This window comes from Serinus canaria, chromosome Z (genome assembly GCF_022539315.1).
Source record: "Serinus canaria isolate serCan28SL12 chromosome Z, serCan2020, whole genome shotgun sequence".
NCBI classification, from domain to species: domain Eukaryota; kingdom Metazoa; phylum Chordata; class Aves; order Passeriformes; family Fringillidae; genus Serinus; species Serinus canaria.
Genome location: NC_066343.1, coordinates 54,472,520 through 54,500,094, shown reverse-complemented (window position 1 = coordinate 54,500,094; position 27,575 = coordinate 54,472,520). Strand labels below are relative to the sequence as shown.

Sequence of the window (27,575 nt, the reverse complement as noted above, 5' to 3'; positions counted from 1 at the left end):
TGTTTAAAATTCAGTGTAAAATTCCTTTAGGAACTGAAATTGTTTTCAGATTACTACAGAACAGGAATGTTATCTAGATTATTTCTTAATCATATGCAGAGTATGATTGTTTTGGAACACAAAGGTGGCTCAATTTCTCTTATGACCATTTAGAAAAATAAACTTGAGCTCCTTTTTGGAACTGTAATGTTGCCTTCCCTTGATAGTTTATTCTTTAAACTACTACAGAAGCACAGAATAATGTGGCTGGGAAGGGACACACAAGGATAATTTAATCCAACTCCTGATCTTGTGCAGGACACCCCAGGAGTCACACCATGTGCCTGAGTGCATTGTCCAAACACTTCTTGAACTCTGTCAGACTTTTGCCATGACCACTTCCTGGGGGAGACTGTTCCAGTGCCCAGCCACCCTCTGGGTGAGGAAAGTTTTTCTAATATCCAACCTAAGCCCTCCCTGATAGCTTTTTCATGCCTTTTCCTCAAGTCCTGTTAGTGGTCTTGAGACTGAAGAGATTGGTACTTGTCCCTCTGCTTCCTCTTGTGAGGACATTGTAGACTCTCTCCTCAGTCTCCTCCAGGGTGAGTCAACCAAGAGACCTCAGCTGCTCTGGCTTTCCCTCCAGACTCTTCACCATCTTTGTTGCCCTCCTTTGGACACTCTCTAATGGCTTTCTGTCCTTTTTATAATGTAACACCCAGAACTGCCCCCAGCACTCGAGGTGAGGCTGCCCCAGTGCAGAGCAGAGCAGAGCAGGACAGTCCCCTCCCTTGCCCAGCTGCTGATGCTGTCCCTGATGCCCACAGGACACGGGTGGCCCTCCTGGCTGACAGGGCACTGCTGGCTCATGTTCAGCTTGCCATGGACCAGGGCCCCCAGGTCCATTACTATGGGGCTGCTCTCCATTCAAAACCACAAAAGCAGTGTTTGCAGGAATTTGTTTCAAACCCATTGTAACTACAACATCCAGGGGAACATGCTGTGGTATACTCTAACAGTTCTCTCATCTCTAATGTGCTTAAAAAAAAGGCTGCATATGAAGTAATGTTAATCATTTCCAGTTATCTATAGTTGTAGTTCACTTACCTTGACTTTTGAAATTATGGTGGTTAACATACTTTAATTTTTCTAGTAAGTTAGTTAATAGCTTATCAGTGGGCAAAAATATGATGAAAAGCGCCCTTTTTACCTGTGCTGTAAAAAAGTTCCTGTTACTTTGGGTAGCACGTTATGAGAATATAAGGCAATTATTTCATTGCTTGTTACCTATTCTAAGCATATGAATTCTCACATTTAGGAAGAAAATAATTATTTTTAAAACTCAGTGATGGTGACTGGATGCTGTAGAGTATTTAAGGTATAGGACATAGCCCTGACAAAGATAGATTTAGGGGCAGAGTACAAATGAGTTTTTTCATGGTGCATAATTAATATGATTTATCATATGCTATTACCATGTGTAGTATGAGAGTGGCAGCCACACATGGGATATGTGTATGCATAAAATTAAATTTAAATTAAATCTGCATTGTAAAACTCTAGTTACATATTCATATATAGTTTTGCATGCTTAGGTTTTATCTGGTTGATTGGCTGATTTCAGTAATTACAGCAATTTCTAAATTTTCTTGTTTTGTCAGTCAGTATTATTTTTAAAGTGAAGCTGTATGATAAATGCAAAAAAGTGGCAGTTGAATGAAGATAAAAACTTACTAGATTTATGTAATTGTCCTGAAAACTATCTTCTACCATGTTTCTTTGCAGCTTTAAATAAACATGGGCTTAGGAGTATGTGTCTAAATTAATTCTGAAACATCCTTCACATTTAATCAGGTCAAATACTTCATTTATAGGGGAGAAAAAATTTTGGCAAAATTGGAGGTTGATTACTGTTCTCCTGAAAATAATTTTGCCTTCCCTGATGGGGGGAAGGGAAAAAGTTTTTTTCATTCACTCTATGTGTTTTATTTTGTAGTGCATGTACAACTGAGTTGTGCCTTTCTGCTACAAGTGATGTGAAAGAATGTGTGAGGTATTTTGCTGTATTTTGTATATATAAATATAAGGATAATTATATTAAACATTTCCAAGAGCATGGATTTTTCTTCTAAAACACAGATTCTAATATACCACAATCTTACCTACCATGGTTTTGATGGTGAAATAATAATTGGCAAATAATGAAAGCCTCCAGAAACTCTTTGCTATGTGCATTTTTAAACATGAAGATGCACTTTTGGCAATAACTAAGGAGATTCATAAATTGTAAGAAAATTCAGTGGATGCTTTCCTTCTTATGTGCAAATATCTGCATTTCAGTTCCTTCCAATACCACCTTTATAAAATGTGGTACAGGCCTAGGAAAATGCCACTTTTAGAACTGATAGTAAATGCACTTTTCACTGAAAGATAGTTTCATACTCTTCTATATGGGATTTAACTCATCTTCCACTGGAAGGCAGTCTTCTCTTTGTTTCTTTCTTCTGCCTTCCAGTAATACTTTGGCAGCTGTACCAATGACCTTCAGGATATTGCAAAACATGTTACACTTGCACTCTGGAGTTGGGTAGTTTCTTCATGCTTGTACATCTGTGCTCTCTGTCTGCCTGTAATCCTTTCTGTAATTTGTTTTGCTATGAAATTGTAGCTTCTGTGATACTTGAGGTGTTTTGTTAGGTTGTGGACTTTTTGCATCTGTGCCTGTCAGTGACACATTAGTTGTTAGTATGACTTTCGTAGGCTGTTGTTCCAGTACTGACCTCTGAGCTAGATGGCATGGGGTACTTTGAATTCATACATACAGAGTTAAATACACAGGCTGAAATGAGCGTTGGACTAAAGCTAACTATACTTCAGTATTACTTACCTCTAAAGGAACTGATAAATTGAGCACTGGAAGATTTTGTATTTCAGTGATTAGAATAAAACTTGTGCAGTATGTGTAAAGATTGGGTGTAAAAATGCAAACAGCCTTTGCAGCTGAAACTTGCAGTGTGTCATGAGAGACAAATGGTAAGATTTTGCCTCTCATCCTTGAAACTTGACAGTCTTTGGTTAATTATTTTTTGCCACCCTTACTGGAAGCATGCAACAGCATTTGGATTGTCATTCATTTGCCTGTGTTGTTTTTGGAAACAGAAACACAGAAGAGATTCTGTGTGAGTTTGTCCCACTCATGCAATGAATGGGACAAAGTTTTAAAGTGTTATAAGAAGAAAAAAGATGGCATTTTGAAATGGAAAAGGGAAAGCAGGAATATTAGGTGGAATCCACAGGAGATAATGTAACATTTTTTCCCTTTGTTTCAAGCAGGTGAGGGAATCTAGTCACTTTACAGTTTGATTCTGTAAAGCAAAAAACTTTTCATTAGCGTTAGCATGCTGCTTAAAGAGATACTACTCTTGAAAAATGAATTCAGGAGGGATGAGTAGCATTTGTTACAGAGGAAGGCAGGATGGTCGCATATCCCGTTCTGGCCTACAGATTTGTAAATCTGTCAGTGTGTTTGATTTTCCTTGTCTCCCTCTTGTGGAACTGGAGTTTTGGTCAGTATGAATGTCTCCTTTCTTAACTGAAGTACTGCTCTAATCCTGTTACTGAAGTCTGTAATGGCTGAGTTTTAAGCCATTGACCAGATGTGATGGATGCATTTGGAGCTGGAGAAATGGAGGGACAGGGAAGAGGAAACATGTTCAGTTAATGTTACTATGTAACTTAGATAAAAATTGACTGCTTTTTAGGATAATACAGTTGGAAGTATCAGAGAAATGTAGCTTAATAGCAGAAATGATATATTTTTAATTGTAACAACTGTAAACCAATAACTTTAATGCATTTCAGTTATATGAGGAAGAGTTGAGGGTTGGGGGCAGGGAATACAGCAGCCTTTTCTTTCTCTGTTCCTCAGATAAGCTGTTACTGCTTAGCGTTATCCTTTCAGCAGTCCTTCATTTTTTTTTGTTCTAAATGCCTTTGCTCCTGGCAGGTTTTACTGTTATGGAATGTACATGGACTACCTCTCAAAATGATGCAATATGACAGGAAATCAATATTTCTTTTCATACTAGATTTAAAGGTGTGATTGTCATAGCCTCATCTTAGACTGTTAATGGGTGAATAGCTGATATTATGGTGACAGCCTTTGGTGGGGGGGGGGATCACTGATCTGTTTAACCAGCAGCTTGGCAGATATGAAAACTCCCACTGCCGTTTTGCTCCTTAAAATCTGTGCTTTGAGACATAGCTTTTAAGGATTTAGCACCTAGTTTTTGACGGAGACGAGTTTTCCTTGCACCAGTCGGGTTAGCTGAGCTGATGAGAGGCCCTCGAGCGACAAGCCCAAGGTCACAGCCGGACCTGCTGGCCGCGGTGCCTGCACCCCTGAGACAATCCGTCCTCTCTCCGCGGGTTCTCCGCAGCCGCACTTGGTAATCCAGTGGGGCGCGGCTTCTTACACGGTGCCGTTATAGCACTACTGCAGTTTCATCCTGCAAGTAAAGGAAAACTCGTTCTTGGTGGCTCTGGCGTCCCGGGTTGCCGAATGGCAGCGGGGGCACGGCGGCGCTGCGGGAGCGGCCGCCGGACTGCGCCCCGAAGTTGCCGGGGCGCGCACCTCGCGCGGTCACGTGCGGCGGCGGCGCCAATCGGCGCGGGCGTGATGTCAGCGCTCGGCAGCTGCGGGGATGCGGAGCGGGGTCCGGGCGGTCCGGCATGGCCAGGCGGCGCCGCCCGGCGTGAGGGTGGCGGAGCGCCGGCATGGACGAGCCGGGCATCCTGCGGAGGCGCGGGCTGCAGGTAGGGGCAGGGTGCGGCTCCACGCCCGAGGGCAATGCGCGCTGCCCGCAGTTGGGAAGTTGCCCTCCTCACCTGCGGCGGGGCGCGGTGCCGGCGGGCGCGGCGGCGGGGGGACACCTGTGGGCGGGCGGGCGGGGCGCGGCGGCGGCGGCCGGGCTGCCCGGCGCTGGGGCGGGGGGAGGGCTCATCCGCGGAGCCTGCGGTGCAGCCCGTGCCCGGGAGCTTCCCGGGCAGCCGGGAGCGGAGACGGAGGTGTAGTTCTCCCCGCCAGCCGCGCTTTGGGCCGGGCAGCGGACGGGCGTTACCGGGGGGGCGAAAGTTTGGCGGGGCTCGGCGCTCCGGCGCACTTTGTTGAAAGGCGGAGCGGGCGCGTCTTCCTTTCCCGGGCGGCTTTGGGCTTACTTTTCCGCTGGTGTCCCTTAACTTTAGAAAATGCCGTATCCCAAACAGAGAGAGAATTATGGCACAGTGTTGGTACCGTATGTTGTTTGAACCCAAGACTCGAACCGTAAACCCTTCTAGGATAATGCATAACCCTCTAAAATAATTAAAATGCGGGTACTGATATACTATCCATTGGCAGAAAGTGTATTAATAAAGAATATGTGACTATAGCCGAATAGACGGTGTAGTTACTTTTTTAAGGTTTCACCAAAATGGAGCACCACCTCAAACTACATCATTACGGCCCATTGTTCAGAAAGCCCCTTTTCTTAAGTAGCTCTCAGCGATGAATGTACTTCCTTTCTTTTGTTTTCCTCCACATCTGCAATTTCAATGGGAGGAGGGTGAAAAGGAAAGTCTCCATACATTTAAGATCATTATTCTTAGGTAATATAAACCCCTATAAAGCTTTTAACATGCGCTGAAACTTACACAGTTCTGAACTTTTTAGTAAGACACCCTTTTTGATCAGTGCTTTCAACTTGGTGCTGATCTAGTGCCACAGTTTCTGTTAGATAGAGAGGTATACAAGTCGAATCTCTAGCACATGTTGTGTAGCATATGGAAGTCCTGAAATTCTCTTGGGCCTTTTAAAGAATCCACTAACTTTAACTTTTTGTATGATAACACTTGCCTGTGGAAAGTGAGTAACTTTCATAAAAAAGTACCTTAAGTCAGTCCTTATATCTTAAATATTTTCTATCAGTTGATAGCCAAGTAGGGGGGAGAATCTCTGCTGCAGGTTGAGACTGCGGATTACAGCTTTTAAAGAATATAAAGGTTTCAGGAGGTATATCTTTGTAGTGAAACCGGATTTCCTTCTCTTAAACCTGCTCTAATGCATTTAGTAGTGTAAACCGGATTTCTTCCTTTTGAATTGAACTGCAGTCTGGTCTGATTAAGTTATAACTTAAACCTTTGTGTGAAAGAAATGTGTTGGGTTCTGCAGATGTTATTTTTATTTTATTTTCTGTAACTTTAACTAAACAATTTTGAATGAATACCAAAAATATTTTACAGCTATTTACAGTCTCCTATTGAAAGTTACAGTGACTAATCCAAGTAGCAGAGGGGCCTATTTGCACTTGGCAGCGCATGCGGTTTTTGAAGATGTGCACTTTATGACTGTCCTTAGCTTCTGGTCCTAGAATGGAGAAAATCAGCTAGTGGTCAGAAGTATTAAAATTTACATACTATCATTTAGAAAAAGATGGGAGGGGTAGAATGCTTTTTACACTGAAGTTGTATTCATTAAACCACTGAAGTGAATCTGTCTTTATATTGTCCTCTCGCTCCCCTTAGGTTCTTCTGTTGCTTTGTCTCTGTCTTCATCTGTGTTCATGCAACTAGCCTAGAGACTGGTATGATGAGCTTGTGAGCTGGAAAGCAGGTTACATGACAAGGGGTGTAGCTGCTGTTTTAAGTTTTGTTAATAAATATTAAGTGTCTGAGTTGTTTACTTTGCTGACCTTTTGATTTATAGTACATTCCAAAATAGTGACTTAGTTATTTTATAGTCATAGTATATGTTTTTACCATAAAAAAACCCAACCCTAAATAACTCTCCACCCTTTGTTTTCTGTGAGAGTAATCCATGTATTTTGCCCCTTCTTCTTTTTCGTATGTTATTGATGCTCTCTTGTAAAGACTATTGAGTATATTCTGAAAGAAATAAACAAAAAAACCCAAGAAAATAAAAAAAAAACCCCAAAAACCCAAAACACCTCAAAAAGCCTCCAGATGAAAAAACAAAACCCCCCACAACAAAACACCCACCTCCCCATTCAGATAGCAAAATAATGACCCCCAAAAAACAACAGGGGAAAAGAAAAGGAAATTTTGTGAGTTAAGACTGTTCTGAAATACTTGTGATCTTCAATATAAGGTCAGATAACTTTATGTAACTTTGTCAGTTCTGTTGTTTAGAAGTAGAAATGTTAAAAGCAGGTAAATCTGCTTGAAAGCTGTGTGCTTTCTTAGGTGAAGGGGCATTTAAATTAAACTGAGTATACAATGATAAATAACGTATGAGTAAATTAAAAGCAAAGTTGGTGTAACTGCTGGTTTTCTTTTTTCTTTGTACACAGTTTGTTTCAAAGCTTGATTTACAGGACACACAAACCATTTCCTTTTAGATGGGAACCTGATGTAGTTGTGTTTAGCGCCTTGTACCATCGTGCTGTGTTTAAAAAAAAGCCAGGAAGCAGCTTGAATTGAATCTCAAAATACAAGACTTAAGTAAATATGTAGACTTGGATAAATCTTGTTTCAACTTGCTATGTAAAAGGTTTTCTGTTGGGGCTTCAGAGAGAAATGGAGCCTTTAATTGGTTGCAGCCTGAATACACTTAACTACTTAATCAACCACTTTCTTGTGTGTAGTTGTGTGTTTGTATTCATAGAAGAATAAAGTCATCCGAATCTGTAGTATATGCTCCTTTTCAGTGAGCAGATTCTGAAGGTTTAATTGCAAAGAACACATTTTTGGTGAGAAACATCAGGATAAAATTGATAATTTCTTTCAACTTCTACGTTTTTAAAGTGCAGTTTAGTATGGATTGAAATAACAATTTCTTGCAAATAAATTTGAAAAAGGTGAAAACTTCTTGCACATTATTAATTACATTCTTAATTGCAGTCTGCTAACAGCCTGTGTTGTAGTTGTTTGACTAAGCAGTGTACTTGGTATTGCCATAAACTAATGACTCTGAACCCAGATGATGGATGGTAAAGGTAGCACATATTTCCCTGAATCTGTAAGGATGTGGGAATGTGAGATAAACCTTACTTTCAAAAGCAGCCAACTTCAGTCATACTTCCAGTGCCGATTAAGCTTTCACTTTGTCAGACAGATGCTTTGGGCCTTCACTTTTCCTTTTGCTAATTTCAATTTGCCTTTAAGTGGCTTGTAAACAGTGTCTTGTAAATCTTTGGGTAATTACATGAGCTTTTTTAATTAGACTTGCCGAGAAATTGACCAACAGTAGAGAAAACAGCTGTACATGAAACCTCTCAAATGTCAAAAGAAAATGCTGTGTTTATTTCTTTTCTTCTCTCTAGGTATATATACTTTTTTTTTTTTTCAATGCTGGAAAATTTTTATAGGGAATCTAATCCTTTAAATTCAGAGTAACTGCACTGCATTGTTTGTAGTGATAGGATTATAGTCAACATGGAAAATTCCACTTGGAAATCTAATGCATGCATTGATTTGAGGGGGGAATGGGTATGAGGTAAAAATAATTTAATCAACAGAATTCAGACTTACTGCTGTAGAAATGGAAGTAGGTAATGTAGAGGAAAATGTAAATAGAAAGTTGCTATTTTTGTGGATTTGAGAAAATCAATTTATACTAATTTTATGTGTTTCTGGAAAAGATGGCAAGGGGTACAGTCAATATGTAGCCTTGACTACTCCTTTCTTCTGTCTTCAGTACAGGAAAACAGTTATTTTTATAGATAGATGTTTTGAAATGGGGTACATAAGTTGTTGAGACCTTTGCAAAAAGTCATACCTTAGAGACTTTTCTAAGTGCTTGCTTATTGACTCAACTGGAAATGCATTTACTGAGAAATCAGAAAGAATGGAAAGAACTTAATGAAAAAAAGGCCTTATTCACAACTCCTAAGCAGGTGAGATTCCTTTGGAGTAGAAGGTTTAATGAAAAGAATTCTTTCTGAAATACTGAAAATTGATGTGTGACGTAAAAGGGTATCTTGGAAGACTTGGAAGCCACACTCTATAGGAGAGGAAAGGAGAGAGGTAGGCTGTAACTATCTGTTTTCTAAATGCAGTTTGTGTTTGGGTGGTCTGTTGAGAATAAAAAAGATAAAAGTTGAAGATCATTAGTTGGAATTTGGCCTGGTGTCTCTTGCAAAGTGAAGAAAAAAGGGTGTGAAAGTCAGTCTTGCAGATGAGGTTCTGGAAGGGTTCTTATTTTTCACTGGTTTGAATACATACATGTGTGTGTCAGTGTTGTTCTCTAGGCAAGAGACCTTACCCATTGTTTCTGCTGGTGTTTCTATATTAGTGGAAATGATTTTGCAGTATCAAAGAGGAGTTGTGTAGCTGTGAATCAGGTCCGATGTATATCTCTGCCTCTCAGTGTGTGTGTGTAAGAAAAATTTTATGGAGGGCATGGAACCAGAGAAGGATTTAAAACAAACAAACAAACAAACGTTGCAGTTTGCAGTGGACTCAGTTAAGAAGCAGACAGATATAACACTTCTGGTGTTGTATGGGAGTAGCTGTGTGTCTGCGCACTGCATTAATGCCCTGCTTAGTAGATGTGCCCAGACCTGCCTGAAAGGGGCCACACTTGCCAACTAAACATCTGTACATTTACTAAAACCTCAAAAATTTTGGAGTAATTGAGCTACTCAGAACTACTTAAATTGTGACACTTGTTCTTTCATTTTATGAGTGCATTGTATGAGCAACATACATACATGTAAGATGTAAAAAAACCCTAAATTTTTAGGTGTTTTTTTGTTTTGTTTTTTTGTTTTTCTCTTTCTGGATAGAGCCATATTTATTTTTGAGTCGTTCTATACACTGTTATAGAAAACAGGGCATCTTAGGTAGGTACTAAGAGATACCCGAAGTTAAAATAGATGGTTTCTTGGCTTAAATAGTGATAGGCAATGATAGCTGCCATTAGAAAGCGAAAGACCAGCCTTCTGAGAGAAGAGATACAGAGATAAAGAACATATTTCCTCTCCATCTTAGCTGTCACTTGTGCAGGCCTAATAGAGTGTACAATCTCTTGATCAGTTTATTCACCTTTACTTTCCAGACATTCATGCATTGTTACATGTTCGTCAGGTTCTCTAAAGCACTTTGTGTCAGACATGTTTTGCTATTTGAGCTGTGCAAGCTTTTCAGAAAGGGTTAATCATTCTGATTAACAACCCCCACCTTTCACTCTGTCTTTGCTTTTCTGTATATTGTGGTCACTTTATTTCAGAGTGCAATATCAAAAAAGGAAAAGAGAGCACCATGCTGCATTCCGAGCTAAAATATTTGGCGTGGGACCAAACTCGGTGCCTGTAGCCCATATCACACTTCTTACTATTGCCTTCTGATAATTGTAGCAACATTTCTTGATAAAGTCTGCAGTATGTCACAGAGCTGACTGACTGTTTTGTATTAGGTTTAGAAGGTGAAACATAAACTTAATATTTCTTTGTGTCAAATCCTTTGGTGAGCTCAGTGTTAGGGTTTATAATGATTTGAACTGATCTCAGTTGTGTTCTAAGGGTCATAAAATCAAGCAGCTTTGGCATCCTCTGTGTACTTGTTAGCTCCTATTTCTGTGTCACTTGGCTTATCTCCAATTTAAATTTGTTTTTTTCTTTCCCTGTTTTGTTGGTAACAGTCGGAATAATAGCTGCATGAAGGACAGTAGCTTATTGAAACAGGATTATTTTGTAAAGTTCTGTGAAATGTCCTTGGTTTGACTAATGGTTTTACTTACTTTGTCACAACTAATGAAACTAGTAATTGTCTGTATTTTCTTTTCAAATCTTTTGTAAGGAAAAGATTATTTTCAAAAATTTTCAAATCTTTTGAAATTGATGCAGTATTGATTGTGATGCTGGTTCATGTGTCATATTTCACATGATAACTTTAGATTTGCTTTAACCAACTGATAAGCTACATTTACTATAAAAGTCAAAAGTTTTAGATTTGTTAAGTTATCAGTTTTCTCAAAATTGCCCACAGGCTTTGAGATGCTAATAATTCCTTCTATTGAGATTGAGGCAATATTGGCTTCAAATTGCTTGTAACAGTACCAGTTATTCATTTGAACATTAAAATAACATAAAAATAAGTTACTGCTGTGATTTCAAAGCAGAACATTCAATTCTGCAATTTCATAATTGTTTTTGATCTTGTTTTCTTGGCTTTACGTTTTTCCCTATACATGTAGGCCTAACTTCTTCAATGCTGAATTTATACTCTGTCAGATCCTTGCTTCATCCAATGTAAATCAGAACATCATTGCCTTCTGTCAACAACTTTTGCTTTCTACAATCTTATTCAATTACCTTGTCTCAGTTTGTAATTTGTGTTCCTCTTGTATTCCCTGTGCCCCTTCATTCAAGTCTCCCTTGATTTTAGGTCTAAAGTTTAGTGCTTCTCAGTGGCATACAACAGCTGGGATTAGAGACAAAAAGGATACTTGCACTCGCTGTTTGTGCCTTTGATAAAAAACAAGCTCTTCAGAGACTTTAGAAGCTAAATTCCAAGTTTTTACAGTGCATGTTTTATTTGGAGTACTTTGTCCTTTTTGAAATTCCTTTGTTTTGTTTGTATATGCTTGGCTTAATTACATAAAGATATTAAGTAACACTTCTGTGACATCTGCTTATCCTCCCCAACCCAGGCATTATTTCAAAGCAATGAACATGCACATTGAAAAATATTAGAAGTTTAAGCTTTAGTATCAGAAATAGGAGATCTAGTTTTAGCAGCACAATGTAAAAAGTTCTGTCCTTGTCTGGGTTCTGTAAAAGAAAATGTTGCAAGTGATCAAATCTGAAGAAAATATTCTAGCAATCAAGCTTACAATCTAATTAAACTAGTAGATGGTCCGTGGTTAGAACATGGGCTTGCGGTAGCTGGTAGTTTCTGTTATGCAACAATACATGTTTTTCTGAATTTCACTTTCAGCTGTCTGGAACCTGGAAGTAGTTCAGAATATCTGCCCTGTAGAATTGACTAAAGTGCATTGATACGTTTTGTGGAAATAATGTCATGTCTTCTGATAGTATTTAGTCCTAGAAAGCTACAGCTTGAAGTGTGCATGTTTCTGCATGTGTTTTGTGTAGTTGAATATTTTTGGCATTCTCTACAGATAAATCATGTTCTATCAAATACAGAAACATATCTGAAGATGTTTGTCAGCTAATATAGATTCCTCTCCTGTCCCTCAGTGTAACTTTCTGTTTCTATATGAAAAGTAAGGAAAATGTGCTAAGTGTATGAAGTGTGTGCTTGCTTTAACTTCTGAGTTCTTTTGATGTGAAAAGGGTTTTTTAAGGTATTTTACCACTTTGCTTTAAATTATGCCACTAGAAGAATACCATTTCAATTGCTTTAAAAAAGCCTAGTGGTATGTACCCAAGTTCTACAGATACATTAGGGGAATTCAGCAGTCAGAATTTGTGTGCAGAAGAACCTGGAAGTATTCCCCAAACTCTTATGTTTTATGAATACAACACTCATCGGCATGGCTGGAAAATTTAGGTTATGAGTGGAAAATTGATTTTAGGACTTCAATGCCCCTTGGGAATCCAGCTTTTTAGTTTTAAATTACTTTTTTTTTTTTTTTTTGAGATTTTAGTAAGTGTTGAGAAGTTCAATAAGGATAGAATAATATAAATGAAAAATTAGAGCAAATGTTTATGATGAGAGTAAGAGCTACATTTCATGTTACTCTGATTCTATATTCATCTGCTGGTCTCTTTCAGTTTTTCAAGACAGAGTGGTGTATTTGTGTTTTAACATTGAAGAGTATCACAGATAATTGGGTGTGAGCAAAGCAGTGGTCAAGTATGGTGTATTAGTAGACTGACAATGATAAATGGAAGGCTTTAAAATTCAAGCATAAGAGCATTTTTATATTTGTTACTTTAGTCATGAGTATTTGCTGCTGTCTGGAGGCAACAGTTCAAAATTGTTTTTAGGACACGGTAGACAAAATCTACAAATTTTTTGGGTTGGTTGGCAGCAGAGAAGATTTGAGGTTGAGCATATCACATCTCAACCTCAGTAATGGCCCCTCCTCAGGCGACTTGAGAAGGGGCTATTACTGTGCAGTATGTGCTTTGTTTTGTGGTCATGATAAGAGATTTAATCCTTAACAAATGTATTTCTATGAGGTAACTGCAAAGACCTCATTGCATATGACTGTGATCTTCTGAAGAGACTAGTGCCTGCTAGACTGGAGCAGCATCTTAACTGACTGTTAAGTTTCTTCACTTAAAAAATAGTGGTTGTCTTTCTTGGTCTTAGGACTTTACATTGCTTTACTCCTCATATTTCAGCACATATTTTTTTCATGAGTCTTTGGAATTTGTTTTATTTTGCTTGCAATTTGTCTAACCAGTAGTGCCAACTTTGTTTTTCTCCTTTTTGTCTTCTGGCATTCTTTCTTACATTCTCCTTATGGTCACAGCAAAATGCTGTCTGCTGTCTGATTCAGATTGCAGCTCAGGACTGGAATATTTTTGAGCATTTATGAGAAGACTTTGGAACTGATTTTTTTGTCTATGTTCAGGGGTTTTAGAGTAGAATAACAAGAAAACAACCACCTTTTTTGTGCATGCATTTTGTTTTCTACATTTCTGTTCCTGTGTATTTATTTGTGTATGCTTAGGGCTGATGTCCCTTAATGGTTCCTGTAGCACCTTATGCTGCTTCCTTTACTTTAAGAGTTAGTTTTTTAGCACTGCTGCAAAATGTAGTAGTGTATGCTTTTTAATTGCCTGTTTCACCCTAAAGACACCTTCAATTATTTCAATATTATTTCTTTCTGTTGTGAAGGCCATCTGACAAATCAATACTAACCTCTTCCGATGTTGAATCCAGTAATGCTGGTCTGGCTTACAGGTTTGTCAAGTGTGTCTTCCTGTCTTCAGGCTCTCAGGAGATACACTGGGAAGATTTAGTCACTTTTAAATGGATGAGTTTCTGCAAAGGAGCTATTCTATAAAAAAAGGTCTTATTTAAAGCACCCATTTTTCATGTGTGTTCTCTCTAGTATCACTGAGGAAATGCAGTAATCAATGAGGATCCTGTCAAAAATTAGTTCTTGCCCTTTTCTCCTTCAAAATGGCCCAATGTTCTTAGTTCAAATGCTGTAATGATTGTCTGCTTAGAACTGGATGTGGTTAGGGAGAAGAGAGGAGTGCCATAACTAGGAGTGCTCATGGGAGAGTGTCTGGCACACTGATGTGTTAGACTGCCAAGCAATTTCAGCAAACATGTTAGTTACACATTTTTGTTACTCAGTATTTAACATCTGCTGCTGTGCTGCAAGAGTCGGATACAGAAATTTACCTGAGATGATTTTTTCATCTTCCAATACTTTCTGTTGCTAACAGCTTAATTGCTGCAAGATGCATTCCTAGCCTTTGGTTTGTGTTCTGTTTTGGAGAGATTTCAAGGGTTTGTTTTCTTACTGTTCAAAATTGAAACTGCACATGTGTGTTGCTTTTTAGTGACACGATATCTTGCCTTGGCTGTAAGGATTGTCAGTTGTGCCATAATGTGACGTTGTTTGTCAGATAACTGACAAACAGTTATGACTGTTTTTTAAATTCCGTAACTGTGTAGAAATTTTTCTTACTTAACTATGCTTTTTCTCTGCTGTGAGATGCCTCTGAAGCAGAAAGAGCTTTCCTGATCAGCCTATAAAGCTTGGCTCAGAGCCTAGTTAAGTATTACACTGAAATTCAAATTTTGGGGCAGTGGACATCAGCAAGAAATGAATATCTTAGTAGTTAAAAACCAAGCCAAATCATTGGTATCCCCCCCCCCCCGCCCAGTAAATCCCAAACCATTTCACACTTGCTTGAATCTAAAGCTGAGAGAAAAGGACTGTGTGTTGTAATTTATAACATGGTCCTGCCTCCACACTTGGCACACTGATTTGCCTACTGTCTGCTGCTCTGTTTTACAAAAATGAGTAATTTGAATTCAGCGTACTTTGAAGTCATGGAGACTGCGATGCAGGATTATACTGCGTTGTTTGCTACCTCTTGTACCAGTACAAGGGCTTGGAGACATTTTTGGATTATACTATTTTATCAGAAGGGTAAGTTCTAAGCTTCTGAACACCTGCTGGTTTGTCTTTGCCTAAATTGATTCTCATAGTTTCATCATCAATCTGTTTCATTATTTGCATGTCACCTTGAGTAATTCAGCTTTTCCACATTGTATACCCTTTAGGTGTCAGTGAATTTTCAGTATCATAGCATTTATGCAGAATGTGTTCTGCTGTCTATTTTTGTGAATTTTTGTGGGAACAGAATGTGTACAGCCTCCCTCCCTCTCTGCATATTCCTTCTACCTCTATCTTTTATGAAGTATCAAATTGTTCTAATAAGTTGAGTTAATCTTTAAGAGAAAAAGGCCCTCAGTGCCTGTAAGGGCTACTTTTTCCCTTCTTCTTGATTATGAAAAGCTAATTAACCATCTGCACCTGTGACACTGAAAATTTGAATAATTTACCTTTTGAGTCTCCCTAGATCTTTTATTTTTTCCTCTTTCCTTTTTCCTTTCCTTTTCCTCTCATGTTATTGCTAAAAGAGGAATAGCATTTCATTATCTCTTTGGTAAGTTGAAACACAGAGAAACTTACTTGTACAAGACTGCAAGGCTACTGGTGACCTTACAGCAGATAAGACATGACTTTATAACAGATAGAATGTAATAAAATAAAACAAAGATGTCAGAATTTTATCTACTAACACACTTCAAGGATTAAGTATGAAATTATCATGATATCTGGATGGACCCAGTCTAATCACCAGTAGCTTTTACCAAGCAGATATCTGATAGAGATGGCCTTGGTGTTGTTCACAGATCTGTTCAGCAGGTAATGTGACAGGAGGCTGTGCGTAGGAAGAAATACTAATGCTGATGTAGCATGCTGACTTTCTGAATGGTGTCATATAATTAATAAAAACATAACTGGGTTATATGGTAAATTAGTGTTGCAGTGCTTCTGTTAAAGGTTTTAGTAGTGTGAAATGACTTGATTGTGTAGCCATCCCACAATATTTACTGCTTCCTTTGCTATATCCTAAAACTATTGAGCTATCAGAAGTTGAATGGCATTCTTTGTTGCTGATATTTTGGTGCTTTTGAGGCAAGAAAGAAAGAAAAACAAAAATCAGACTAAACACATCACATTCTAACACATAATTTTTGTTCCTAATTTTCTTATTTGCTTTGTCCTTTCTTGTATTTTTGATGTACCCTCACAGCTGTATTTACATAGCCCTCCTAAACAGATGAATTACAGCAGAGTAACATTTTAATATTGCAGTAGAAAGAAAGAAAAAAGGAATCTTCAGAGCAGTTAAAAATATACAGTGTAGTGGTTTGGTAGTTGAATAGAACAGCTGCATCTAGTGTGAGACACTATACAACAGGAGGTAGATTGCCATGTAATGAAAGTAACAAAAAGTTTAGATACAATCTTAGCTATGACAGCAGGTCTTGGCCATAAGTTTTGCTGTAGCTATTGCTAAACTCAAATATCAGGATGCTCAGTCATCTCTATAGGACACCTCTATATATTAGTCACCTCTATAAGACACTTAAAGGTGTGTCAGGGACTTGATGGGACTTTGGTGCAGATGTATCTTGAGATAGCCCAGGGCTAATTTTGTGGGATGAAGCATGTTTAGAATGAACATGGTTTGAGGGCGTGTGAGGAGGTATTCTTCAGTATGACACTCATTAATGTAAAAACATCAAAATAGCCTTGTCAGCATAAGAATTTGCCCAGCTTGATGTGGATGGAGTTGTGTCTGTGAATTATTTTTACTTCAGTGCTAAATACTTGCAGATCTCTCAGAGACCAGCTGTGGTGTATATTGATGAATTCAACTCCTCTGTGTGGAAGTTTTTCCCACTTGTTTTTCAGATCTTGCTCTGGCAGCTAATAAAATTAGAGAGGAAAAAAAGAGATCTGTGATCACTTCAGTCTGGAGGTAGAAATCTCTTCAGATAAGACTACATGCTTGTGTCACTTGCTATTCTTGCTTTTCTCTTGATACTGCTGTTTTCATGAGCGCTGTCACACAGTGAATGGTAGCTGCTCTTAATGGAAACTGCTTCTGGTATCAGTATTGGAGCCTATACATAGCTGAATTAGCTACCAGCCTCTTCAGCCAAAAGCATATTTTCTCCTCACAGCTATTTTCAGGCCTCTCTGACTTCAGAAATAAACTACGTGCAATACTTGTTGCTCCGGTCTGTGTTGCTTTTTTTGTTTTGTGGGGTGTGTGATTTTGGTTTTATGTGGGTTTTTTTGTTTTGTTTTGTTTTTTCTTACCCCAAGATGAGTGTTTCCCACAAGATTATTTCTTGGATTACTCACCTGTTAAATGAAATAAGTCTCTGTCTCTTTCTGCTCCCATGCCAATTTTCTGCATGCCATCTAACTAAAATACTAAAATACCTTACCACAGAATTATTTAGGATCTTTCAGTTTTTCCTTTAGCTGTCCTTGTTGACATGAATCATGTTGGCTTTTGCAAGGATTTAGTTTTCTGACAGTAGTTTTATTATATCAACTTCTAACTGCAACTTACTGCTTCCTCTCTAAAGGACATTCATCCTTCAAGGGTATCATGGATCCATTTTATATACTTTACTGGTAATAACTGCAGTGACTGTGAATGCTTAAGTCTTTTCAACATGTAGGTTTTTGTTGTTGTTATTGGGGTTTTTTTGGTTTTCTTTTTGGTTTTTTCTCCCCCCCCCCCCCCCCCCCCCCAAGGTAAAGATTACTGTCTCTGTGACATTGACTCTGGTTTGTCTGCCCTTATTAGACAATCCTGTATGGAACAGTACCTACTGCTGACATTGGCAGAATGTTTCTGTTTTTATCAGCTGAAATGCAATACTAAGGAACATGACATTACGATGCAAAATCTGTATGCATATAATGTCTCTAGTGTCTTCAAATGCTCTATATCTAAATTTTTCCATAGTGAAGGAACCAGCTTCTTTCCAGCTTTTTTTAATCTCATGTTGATCTTAGTTGAACCTTCTCATATCCTGACGATAAACTATCATCCCTCCATGGAATGGTATTGCATGAGGTCTACCCTGACTGTTTTGGGCTAAAAAGTGAACTGTTAATATAGACTGGTTCAGGATGTTGTACTGGCTGGCATGATTGAAGGCACAACCTACATAAACATTTAATAGTCTGAACTCAGAGTTTCCTTTTTCATAGGAGTAATCACATCAATTTAGGTATACATTTTTGCTTCTGAAATGGTATTGGTGCTATATTGGGTTTTTTTCTATGTGTTAACTGTGTTTGTGCCAGCTCTCCAACTGCTTCTGGAAAGCATTCTGAAGGAAAGACAGGAAAGAAAGAAAACTGAATAAGGGAAGAAGAATTCCATGTTTCTCCATTAAGTACATCCCATGTTAGATTAGCTAATAACCATAATATGGGAGAAAGCAGAGCCTCTGAAGTTCAGCACTTTAGCTAACTAATGTTCAGGTTAAGCTGACTCTACCATTGTTTCTAAACTGTGACAGAAAGGATACCCTTTTCAAGCATCCGTTGGTAATAATATAAAATTTGATGTTAGATTACAATGGCGAGGGCTTTGAGAATTTTTAAAAGAAATTGTTAAAGAAGTGTAAAGGTCTTCTTACCTTCTTCTTTACCTTCTGGTCATTGTACTTACAGCTGATTTTAGTCCCTTACAACAGTAATGGAACGTTACTGAACTATATTGCCATCAGCAGAACAGTCTTCTGCAAGTGTAACCAAGTGTTAGGCAAGTGTTTGATAACTACTTTTTCTGGAATGCTAGTTTTATTGATTAGAGCTAGTTTGCACTACTGCTGTTGTGGAATTGGTGAATTATGATGTTATCCTCCTATGGTGGCTGTAATCTTTGATTATTTCCACTGGATCTTTTTGAGTTATAGGGCTGGTTCTGTTGTGTGGTGTCATGACAGAAGTAGAAGCCTTTTTGTTAACGAGGTGTAAAAAACTGCTTTTGTAAAAATGCTTTTGAAAAACAAGTCTTGAGATCTTGAAAAATATTTGAGTAGCATTGTATTTTCATTTAAAAAAACCCTGTGAATATCTTTTCAGAAATAGGAGCGGGTCTGTCTTATATTTTTAAAATACTGTGACTTTTTTTCCCAGGGAAAACTCTTAGGAGAATCATGTATTGGTTCTGAAAGAAAAAGTAAAAAAATAAGAAAGAAAAAATAAGTCTTTTAAATTTTCATCCTCTGTTTCCTGTGATTAGAATGAGGCTCTTCACCAATATCTTCTCCCCTTCAGACACATACCTGAAATAACAGACTGTGGAGTTCGTACTTAATACAGCAATGAGGGGTTTTCAAAATTGGAAAGTTTCTGGAGAGATTGACGCAGCGTATTTGAAGTATCTTGAGGAAGAAACTAAATGTTGCACTTCTGTCTCTTGGATATTAAGGAGGTTTAGGATTTGAAACCAGTATCTCATATCGGGAAAAATCTCTTGTGGTATTGCACATGTAATGAAGATTATCAGTTTCAGGTTATTTTTCAAATGAATGCTCTTTCAGGTTTTGCTTTCTAAGAGAAAATACTTAACTTTCACCTGTGTGAGCCTGTTCTTTCTCAGTTTTCTCAGGCAAGGACATTAATCTCTATAAGGTAAAAGTCTCTAGAATTTAAGGTGATTATTGCAGGTCTAGGTAGAGAATATGAATCTAAAAAAATCTTATTTTGCTAGAGGAGATTTTGATGTTTGTGTTGTAACATAAATCCAGTTGGATTGGGTTTCTGTGTTTAATTACATAAGTTGATACAGAAAATGTAAGATAATGTGTATACTTTGGGAAAGTGAAATGAATGTTAAATTTTAATGTGTGTATCTGAAAGTGAAGTAGGAATGTGTACATGTGTGTATATGTGGATTTATAGGAGACAGCATTATTAAATGTGTGTGAATAATACATATAGAAAAGACTTGAGAGGCTGCTTTTTAAAGCAAATGCTTAATTTTCTTTCTGATACATGTACAGTGGTATTACTTAAATTGATGTAATAAAGCTTTTTCAAAGTTAGTGAAAATACAGTTCAGTTAAATACTCTTCCTCTCCCTTCTCCAACATCTTCCATTCCATCCCCTCCATGATCCATTGTCCCCCTTTCCTCTGTTCTTCCTCTCCTTTCTTCATTCACTGTCAGGAAGGGACGCCTCAGAAGAGTCATTTCAGCTCAGCTCGCCACCGTCAGAGACTAGTGGAACCATCAGCTACAAAAGTGAGTGCCTTTCTTGAAGGACCATTTCTAAAATGGAATATTGTATCAGCGGAGGATTTGTTGCTAAAGAGAAGCTCTGTGTGCTTGGTGGGGGATTTAGTTATTTTTACTCCTCTGCAAGTAATATAATCACTATCTCTAAAGGTGAACTTCAGCACTGAATTGATTCCTCCTCAAGTGCAGCAGTTGATTTTTAACTTTAAAAAGCTGTGGGGAGATTTTGTTTGTATCTGCAAAGTGTAATAGAAATTGTATGAAAAGTTCCACTTCGCTTTTATCAGTTTGTGTCATGTCTTTTGGTAAATCCTTGTACAGTTCATTTGTCTTATTCTTAAACAGCAGAAGACTTTCACTGAATGAAAAATTGGCAAGGAAATGGAAAATAATCAAACACTATTATCAAGCGCTATGAAGCAATACGAAGTTTCAGTATAAAAAAAATAGACTGGCATCAAAAGATGATATGAGCAGATGCAATAGCAGTACTTGCTAGTTCATAAGGCTGTTCCACCTTTTTAGAGATGTACTCAGAAAACTTGATAGGTTCATGAAGGTTGATTTTACTATGTAACTTTTAATAAAATAAACTATAGTGCACATTTTAGAGCATCAGTGTTCACTTGTATTTATTTCTTGCTACTCTTTTGTGATACTTCAGCAAATACGGAACTGTGTATGCATTACTATCACTGCCTGGAAATCCCATTTTTCACTTTATTTGAAATACTGCAGAATTTATTGCAGTATTTAGATACAACTTTTGATACAGGTTGAAATAGGTCTGTGATAGCAGTCCTGGTTATGAAAGAAAAGCTCTGGTTCTATGTTTTGTCTTATGTTTTAATTAGGATTCCCAGTACTGTTGTCATACTGATTCCTTCTGTTTTTATATGTGTAAATTCATTAGGTATTAGTAATGTTGGCTTTTACCATTTCTTTTAGCATGTAGCAACATTATCAATACTAAGATATCCTTTTGGGGGTTTAGGGAAGGGCTTTTTGAGGTTTAAAGAAGCAAAAGTAAGTTAAAAAACCCCCAAAACCATATCTATCTGTCTGTCTGTCTGTCTGTCTATCTATCTAATCTGTCTGTCCTCACACACACACGTATCAGCCTATACTCTTGACGAGCCACTTTCTGTGTGCATTACTGTTTACTAGAAATAAGTAATTTCTGCAATGTATAGAGCCTCAATGTGTAAAGAAAAAATGTCTACTGAAGCCTACTCAATGCGTAAAGGAAAAATGTCTACTGGAGCGCAATTCTGTGGACGTAAGTGTGCTAGGTTTTGCTCCCTTCTCTTACCTAGTTTCCCTGAATTTTTTCACCATGCCCCAGTACCCTTCTGTGTGTCAGAATATACATTGTCAAAGGTTGGTATGCTGTCAAAACCTCAGTGTGGTAGCTAAGAGTAACCTTAGAACCTTAGCATCTGTTCTTCTGTTTTGTTTGGGACAGAAGGACCAGAAAGGGTCTTGCTTGGTATTTCTAGAGTCCTAACCCACTGTCCTTTAGTTTTTTTGCTGCTGGGAGAACATCCTGATGCACTGGGAGCATGTCAGCAGCTCAGTTCTGCTGAACACCAGGCCAGCATCCACAGGAAGGCTGTTACCACAGACCACATCAGCTCCACTTCTCCCCCTACAATGACTGCCAGTAGTTTCAGCATGACCAGCTGCTTAGAAAAAACTTCTCAGCACATAGTAAGAACATTGCTCTGGTTTAGTGTTTTGTTTTGATTAAAATATGTCTGGAGAGAGAAGGAAGGAAAAGAGAATAGAGGAAAGAGGAGGGAGGGGATGAGAAGAGAGGAGAAAAATATGGAGCACTTCTTCAGTGCCAGTGGGAGAGAAGAGAAGAACTGCAAGTTCATAGTTCTCTGTGATCTGCAGGTCACTCACATAATCTCCCTCGCTGTCCAGGCAAGAGACTGGAAAGAAAAGAAAGAAAGAAAATCTGGAATAGTGGTCTTCTGAGTCCTGTTCTTTGGTAACTTTTCACTGAGTGGGCAGTACTTAGACATGGCAAGCCAATAAAACTAACAGGCATCTGTACCCATCTGTGCTTCCAGCCATGCCTTCGCTTCCTTTGCTCTGATACACATATCTCAGTGAAGAATAGATGCCATGCTTCATGTCCTAGGTGTATGTGCTTTTCTTCTCACCCACCAAGCACCCTTGCTCTTGAAATCAACAGCTGAAAGGACTGGACATCCCAGGTCTGGCTGAGGTAGTTTGAGCTATTAATTTCTTTGTTTCCTTATCCTTCCTGCATGCCTTCTCCCTTCTTTTGTGCATAGGTCACATGCAGGGGCTTGAATGATGTGTTTTGGGCTCATGGAATCATAGAATTACCAAAGTTGGAAAAGGCCTCAAAGTTCATCAAGTCCAGTTGTTAACCCAGCACCGTATTCACCATTAAACCATGTCTCCAAGGGCTGTATCTACACATCTTTTAAACACTTCCAGGAATGGTGATTCTGCCACTTCCCTGGGAACCTTGTTCCACTGCCTGACCATCCTTTCAGTGGGGAAATTGCTCCTAATATTCTATCTAAACCTCTTGTGACATAACTTGTGTCTAATACTTCTCTGGGTTCCAAGTCTGGGGGATATGTTAACCTGTGGCCAGACCCCATTCAGGTGGGCCCAGCTGATGGAATATAGAATCTGGATTTGGCGGCTCACCATAAAGTTTTGGAGTAGGGATATTGGCTAGTGGTTGTAGGACAAGGTGGCATAGTTTGCTGCTCTACATGGGACATGTCCTGGAAGTGGACATGAGAAATGTGAAATGGTGATTTTCCACACCTTTTTTCAGGACTGTTGGTGCTGTACTGGGTTACTACTCTTTGGGCTCAGACTACTCAAGAAAAGGAAGGAAGACAAGTTGTCCTGAAGTAGGTGCTGCAGCTGATTACATGCTGGTTGGAGGAGAAACCCTGAGCAGATTTGGCTGGCCAAAGTATGGCCAGTGCACTGTTAATCAGTGCACTGATTATCAAAGGGGAGAAGTATGGTGTTCTTCAAAGGCTCGTCTGTGTTCCAAAGACATGCTTCAGGCAGTGTGAAATCCTCAGTATTTACTATACAGATCATTATGAAAATAAAGTAGGAAAGTGCTGTTAGCACAGAACTTCTGAGAGACAAACTGTGTGTTTCCTTTGTATTCCTGTTGCACTTGAAGAACTACTGTTTTCTGTCAGTCACCTGCAGACTGCTGCAAGTCATTAGGAGTGTCATTAGAACTCATCTTTCCTGTTGTGTGACAGGATTGCCCTTACCAGTTGTTGCTGTGACAACCTGACCAGAAAGCACTCTGCCTCAAGGAATTCAATTGCAAAGCAGCTGGTGAAGAAAGCCCACAACTTTCATGAAGTTGTAACTTGGCTGAGAAAGTTGAACTTCAGTAATTTCAAAAGGCAACAGCAGTGCAGCCTATCTCCCAGTCCTACCAATGACTTAAGCTGCATACTCCTTGTCTCTCTGCAGACACGCCTGCTGCAGTGCCTTTTGACAGCCTCCTCTACCACTTGGGCCTACAGATCTTTGATCATTCATTTTTGGTCTGTGCGGGAGTGAGGATGCTCTCCTGATCTCTCCTGATCAAGATGAGGACTATGGCTGAGAGTCAGTTTTGCAGGTAGTTCCAGAGTAGGAAGCTGTAGAAAGGTGAGTCTGGCAGAACTTCTCCAGCTGTTTGTTTTGTCACACTCATTTGTTGCCTCAGGAAGAACTGCCCATTGTTCCTGGTGGTACAGGTGTACAGAAGCCTCGTGGTCTTGTTATGCCAAACCAGGGACTACTTTGCCTGCTTTTAGACCAAAGATGGCAAATTGCCATCAACAAATCTCACATGCTTTTCTTTAAGCTTGTTGGTTCAGCTCTCCTAGTTTAAAAAAACACACCACACACACACACACACACACACAAAATCCCCTGCAAAAACAAAGAAAAAAATTAAAACCAAACAAACTTGTTACTTTGAAAATGATGTTTTGTATCTTGGCACTGTAAAGACTGGTGGGATCCTTTTTATTCCTTTTGCCTTCCTGTGCAGCAGCTGTTTGCCCAGGTGGCAGGATGTAGTGGGAACTCAGCCTGCACAGCTTGCAGGGACTGTTGCCTGTATCAGATATGCTGTTTGGGTTTGGGGCAAAACCATCACAAACTTGTAAAGGAATACTGGGTTTGTGCATACATTCTGCTGGGCTTTGTTCTGGCGTTTAATTCTGCATGTCCTGGGTTTCCTGCATCTGCCTCCTAACCTCATGGTTACAGGAGAATGGTTGTATTTGGGAAGCGAGGCAGTGTTGTCTCATGAGAGCAGCAGCAGTGCTGTGTGAGTCAGACGACTCTTAAGTTACAAATTGCCCAGAAGATCTTTCATCTGTGGTCAGCTGATTGCAGTGATTCACTTGTCTGCTTGTCCTGGACCCTGATGAAGTGCATTTCTGGGTCAGTGATTTGGGTGACCCAAAGCAGCAAGGAACATGCTGTATTGACTTAGTGAGACTAATGTTTCCTGAGGTGAGAGGATCTTGGCCTGTCCTGTCAAAAGAGAGTGGAATTGAACTGTGAACTTGTATCGCTATGAGCTCATGTTTGATCTGATGCAAGTCAGGGAAAGCTAAACTTCAAACAATTACACAGTCATAGAATGGTATGGATTGGAAAGGACCTTAAGATCACTAGTTCCAATCTCATAATTTGGATGGTTTCCTCTGGACTCATTTCAACAAGTGAGTATCTTTACTGTGCTGAGGACTTCAGAAGTAAGCACAGTATTCCAGGTGGGGTCTCACCAGAGCAGAGCAGAGGGGCAGAATCCTCTCCCTGGCCCTGCTGGCACGCTGCTTTGGATGCATCTCAGGACACATTTGGCTTTCTTTTGGTATGAGTGTTCATGGCTGGGTCATGTCCAGCCTCTCAGTCACCAGCACTCCCAAGTTCTTGTCAGCAGAGCTCCTCTCAATGTGTTCATCCTGAAGCTTCATACACGGAGTTGCCCCAACTCCGTGTATGAAGGTGCAGGACCTTGCATTTAGTCTTGCTAAAACTCATGAGATTCCCATGGTCCCACTGCTCCAGCCTGTCCAGGTCTGTCTTGTTGGCTTCCTGTTCTTCAGGTGTGTCAACTGCACCACTTAGCTTTCAGAAATCTGCAACTTTGCCAAGGGTTTACTTGATTCCTTTGTCTGTTGTCATTAAGGATGATATTAAATAATGCTTAAGGACCCCTGAGGAACATTGCTTGTCACTGTCTGTTGGGATTCTGAACCACTGATCACTGCCTCTGCATGTGACTTTCCCAGCCAATTCTTTATCCACATAACAGTCTACCCACCCATTAAATCTATCTGTCTCCATTTTAGATAGAAGGATGTTGCAGAGGACTGTGTCAAAGACCTTAGAGAAGTGCAGATAAATGATACCTGTTACCCTGTCCTTGTGCACTGATGTAGTCACACCATTAAAAAAATGTGAAGTGTAAAGATGCTGAGACACTGGGACACTGTCTGCTTGATCTGCAAAGCAGAGTTGGTTCTCAGATATACATGGAAGCAATATAGATGTAATCTCTAAATAGCTTTCCTGTATTACATTGCATTAATGTATTTACATTATCTGGTGGTACCTTGAAACAGAAGCTTTATATAAAGAGTTGCTGGTTAATTTGTTTGCTGGAGCTTCTTAGTGGGTAAGAAATGTGGACACAGGTATACCTGACAATGAAAGTGCTCTAGTAGTAATGATCTGAAAGACAAAATAAAACATGCATTTATAAAGCTGTGAAAGTTAACAGTTGAATAAAAAACAATTTGATATGGGAGCATGGAATTGAGAAAGAGTTAAAAGGGAAAGCATTCAGACAATTTTCAAGTTTTTTTTTGTTGTTTCAGTACATAAATAAAGCTGTATTCAAATTAGGCTGCAGGTGTAAATTAGGAACATCTGTCTAACAATTATGAAGGTTTCTAAGAATTTTGTTATCTTGGAAAAAAAAACTGTAGAAGAATGAATTAAATAAATTCCAATCTGATTGTGAAGGGAGAAGAGATTTCAGCACAGATAGTTTGCTTTTACACACATTCTGGTGTGAGTACCTTATCAATTAATTACACAGCCAAGTAGTCCTCCCTCAACTCACACTGAACAATTTCTGCAGAATTTTTTTTTTAAATCTGATACTTGCTTGCTTAGAAAGTAATTTCTAAATTTAAGCCAGTAGTTTATTGTACTTTTTGAGCTGATAAAATTTTTCTACAACTGTTTTCTCTTAGTGGCTCATGATTTGAAATTGTAAAGAAATACTTTGTTGTTGAGAGCCATGTCTCTACCTGTTAAACCTATACTGAAGGTCTTAAATAGTTGAGAGGTCTCATTAAAAATAATGATTTCTACATGGCTATTAATAATAAATAGCTAGATGGTTTGGCTGCTATTTTATGCCTTTTTAGGCTCCACCTTAAAAGTATGTTTTAAACCTACACCCCTAAAATTGTACTGCTTTTTACCATAAAATCAACACAAATCAGAGTCTTATTGTAAGAGTAGAATATTAGTGTAATGTGTTCATCATAGGATCTGCTCATATAAAAAAGAAATCATGTAGTAGGGAGAGGAGTGCAGAGAATGAAGCACTATTCCCTAGCACTACTCTGTGACAACAGCTGGTAAAAGGCTGATTTGATGGCCAATTGATTGCTAGAAAGTTATGTTTACCAAAGGTTAGAGAGTCTGGTAGATGTATAAATAGAAACAGAAGATACGTTACAGTCAAATATTATGGATGGATCCTCCCTGGCAAGTTAAAATTGTCTTCCTTATAAAATGATTCTCCTGGCCAAGTCAATGTGTCAGTAGTGTAATAGTCATTGCACTAGATAGGTTTTGTAACATCCTACACCAAACTGGGAAAAAAATATCCACAGTACTCCCTTTTCTCCTTACTAAAACTTTAGTTCTATACAAGGCAATACCAAGTTATAATTAGATATTTTCAGCTGTTACTTCAGATGTGTGATCTCCATCTCAGTGTTGCTTGCATGCTTCCCAGTTGATTAAAAATAGAAGTAGCTGTGGCAGAAATAGTATTATAAATAGTTTGGCTAGAATAAGTGCTAGTATGTATGCAAAAAAAAGTTACAGAAATTTAAAGTCAGTCTTAAAATATAGTTAAATTAGTCAGCATAGGACCACATTAGGTGTGGCATGCATAGTACAGGCACAAAAAAAGGGGTGAAGTGGGACCAAACTGTGATCTAGATTTTGAAATGTCTGCCTAGAACTGGGGTTGGGGAAGTGT

At 38.8% G+C, this 27,575-nt stretch overlaps 1 protein-coding gene across 3 annotated transcripts in view; it reads left to right on the top strand.

Moving 5' to 3' along the window:
- MAST4 (microtubule associated serine/threonine kinase family member 4) overlaps nucleotides 1-27,575 on the top strand; it is a 279,028-nt gene that overhangs the window by 92,444 nt on the left and 159,009 nt on the right. Inside the window, exon 4 of one of the 3 annotated variants that reach the window (XM_030236869.2) lies at nucleotides 20,192-20,266. In XM_030236869.2, coding sequence (XP_030092729.2) covers nucleotides 20,192-20,266 — 75 coding nt within the window. Of the gene's footprint in view, nucleotides 1-4,663; nucleotides 4,795-20,191; nucleotides 20,267-23,921; nucleotides 23,939-27,575 lie in introns of those variants that run through there. The other 2 variants (XM_050986530.1, XM_050986531.1) reach the window with 2 other exon arrangements.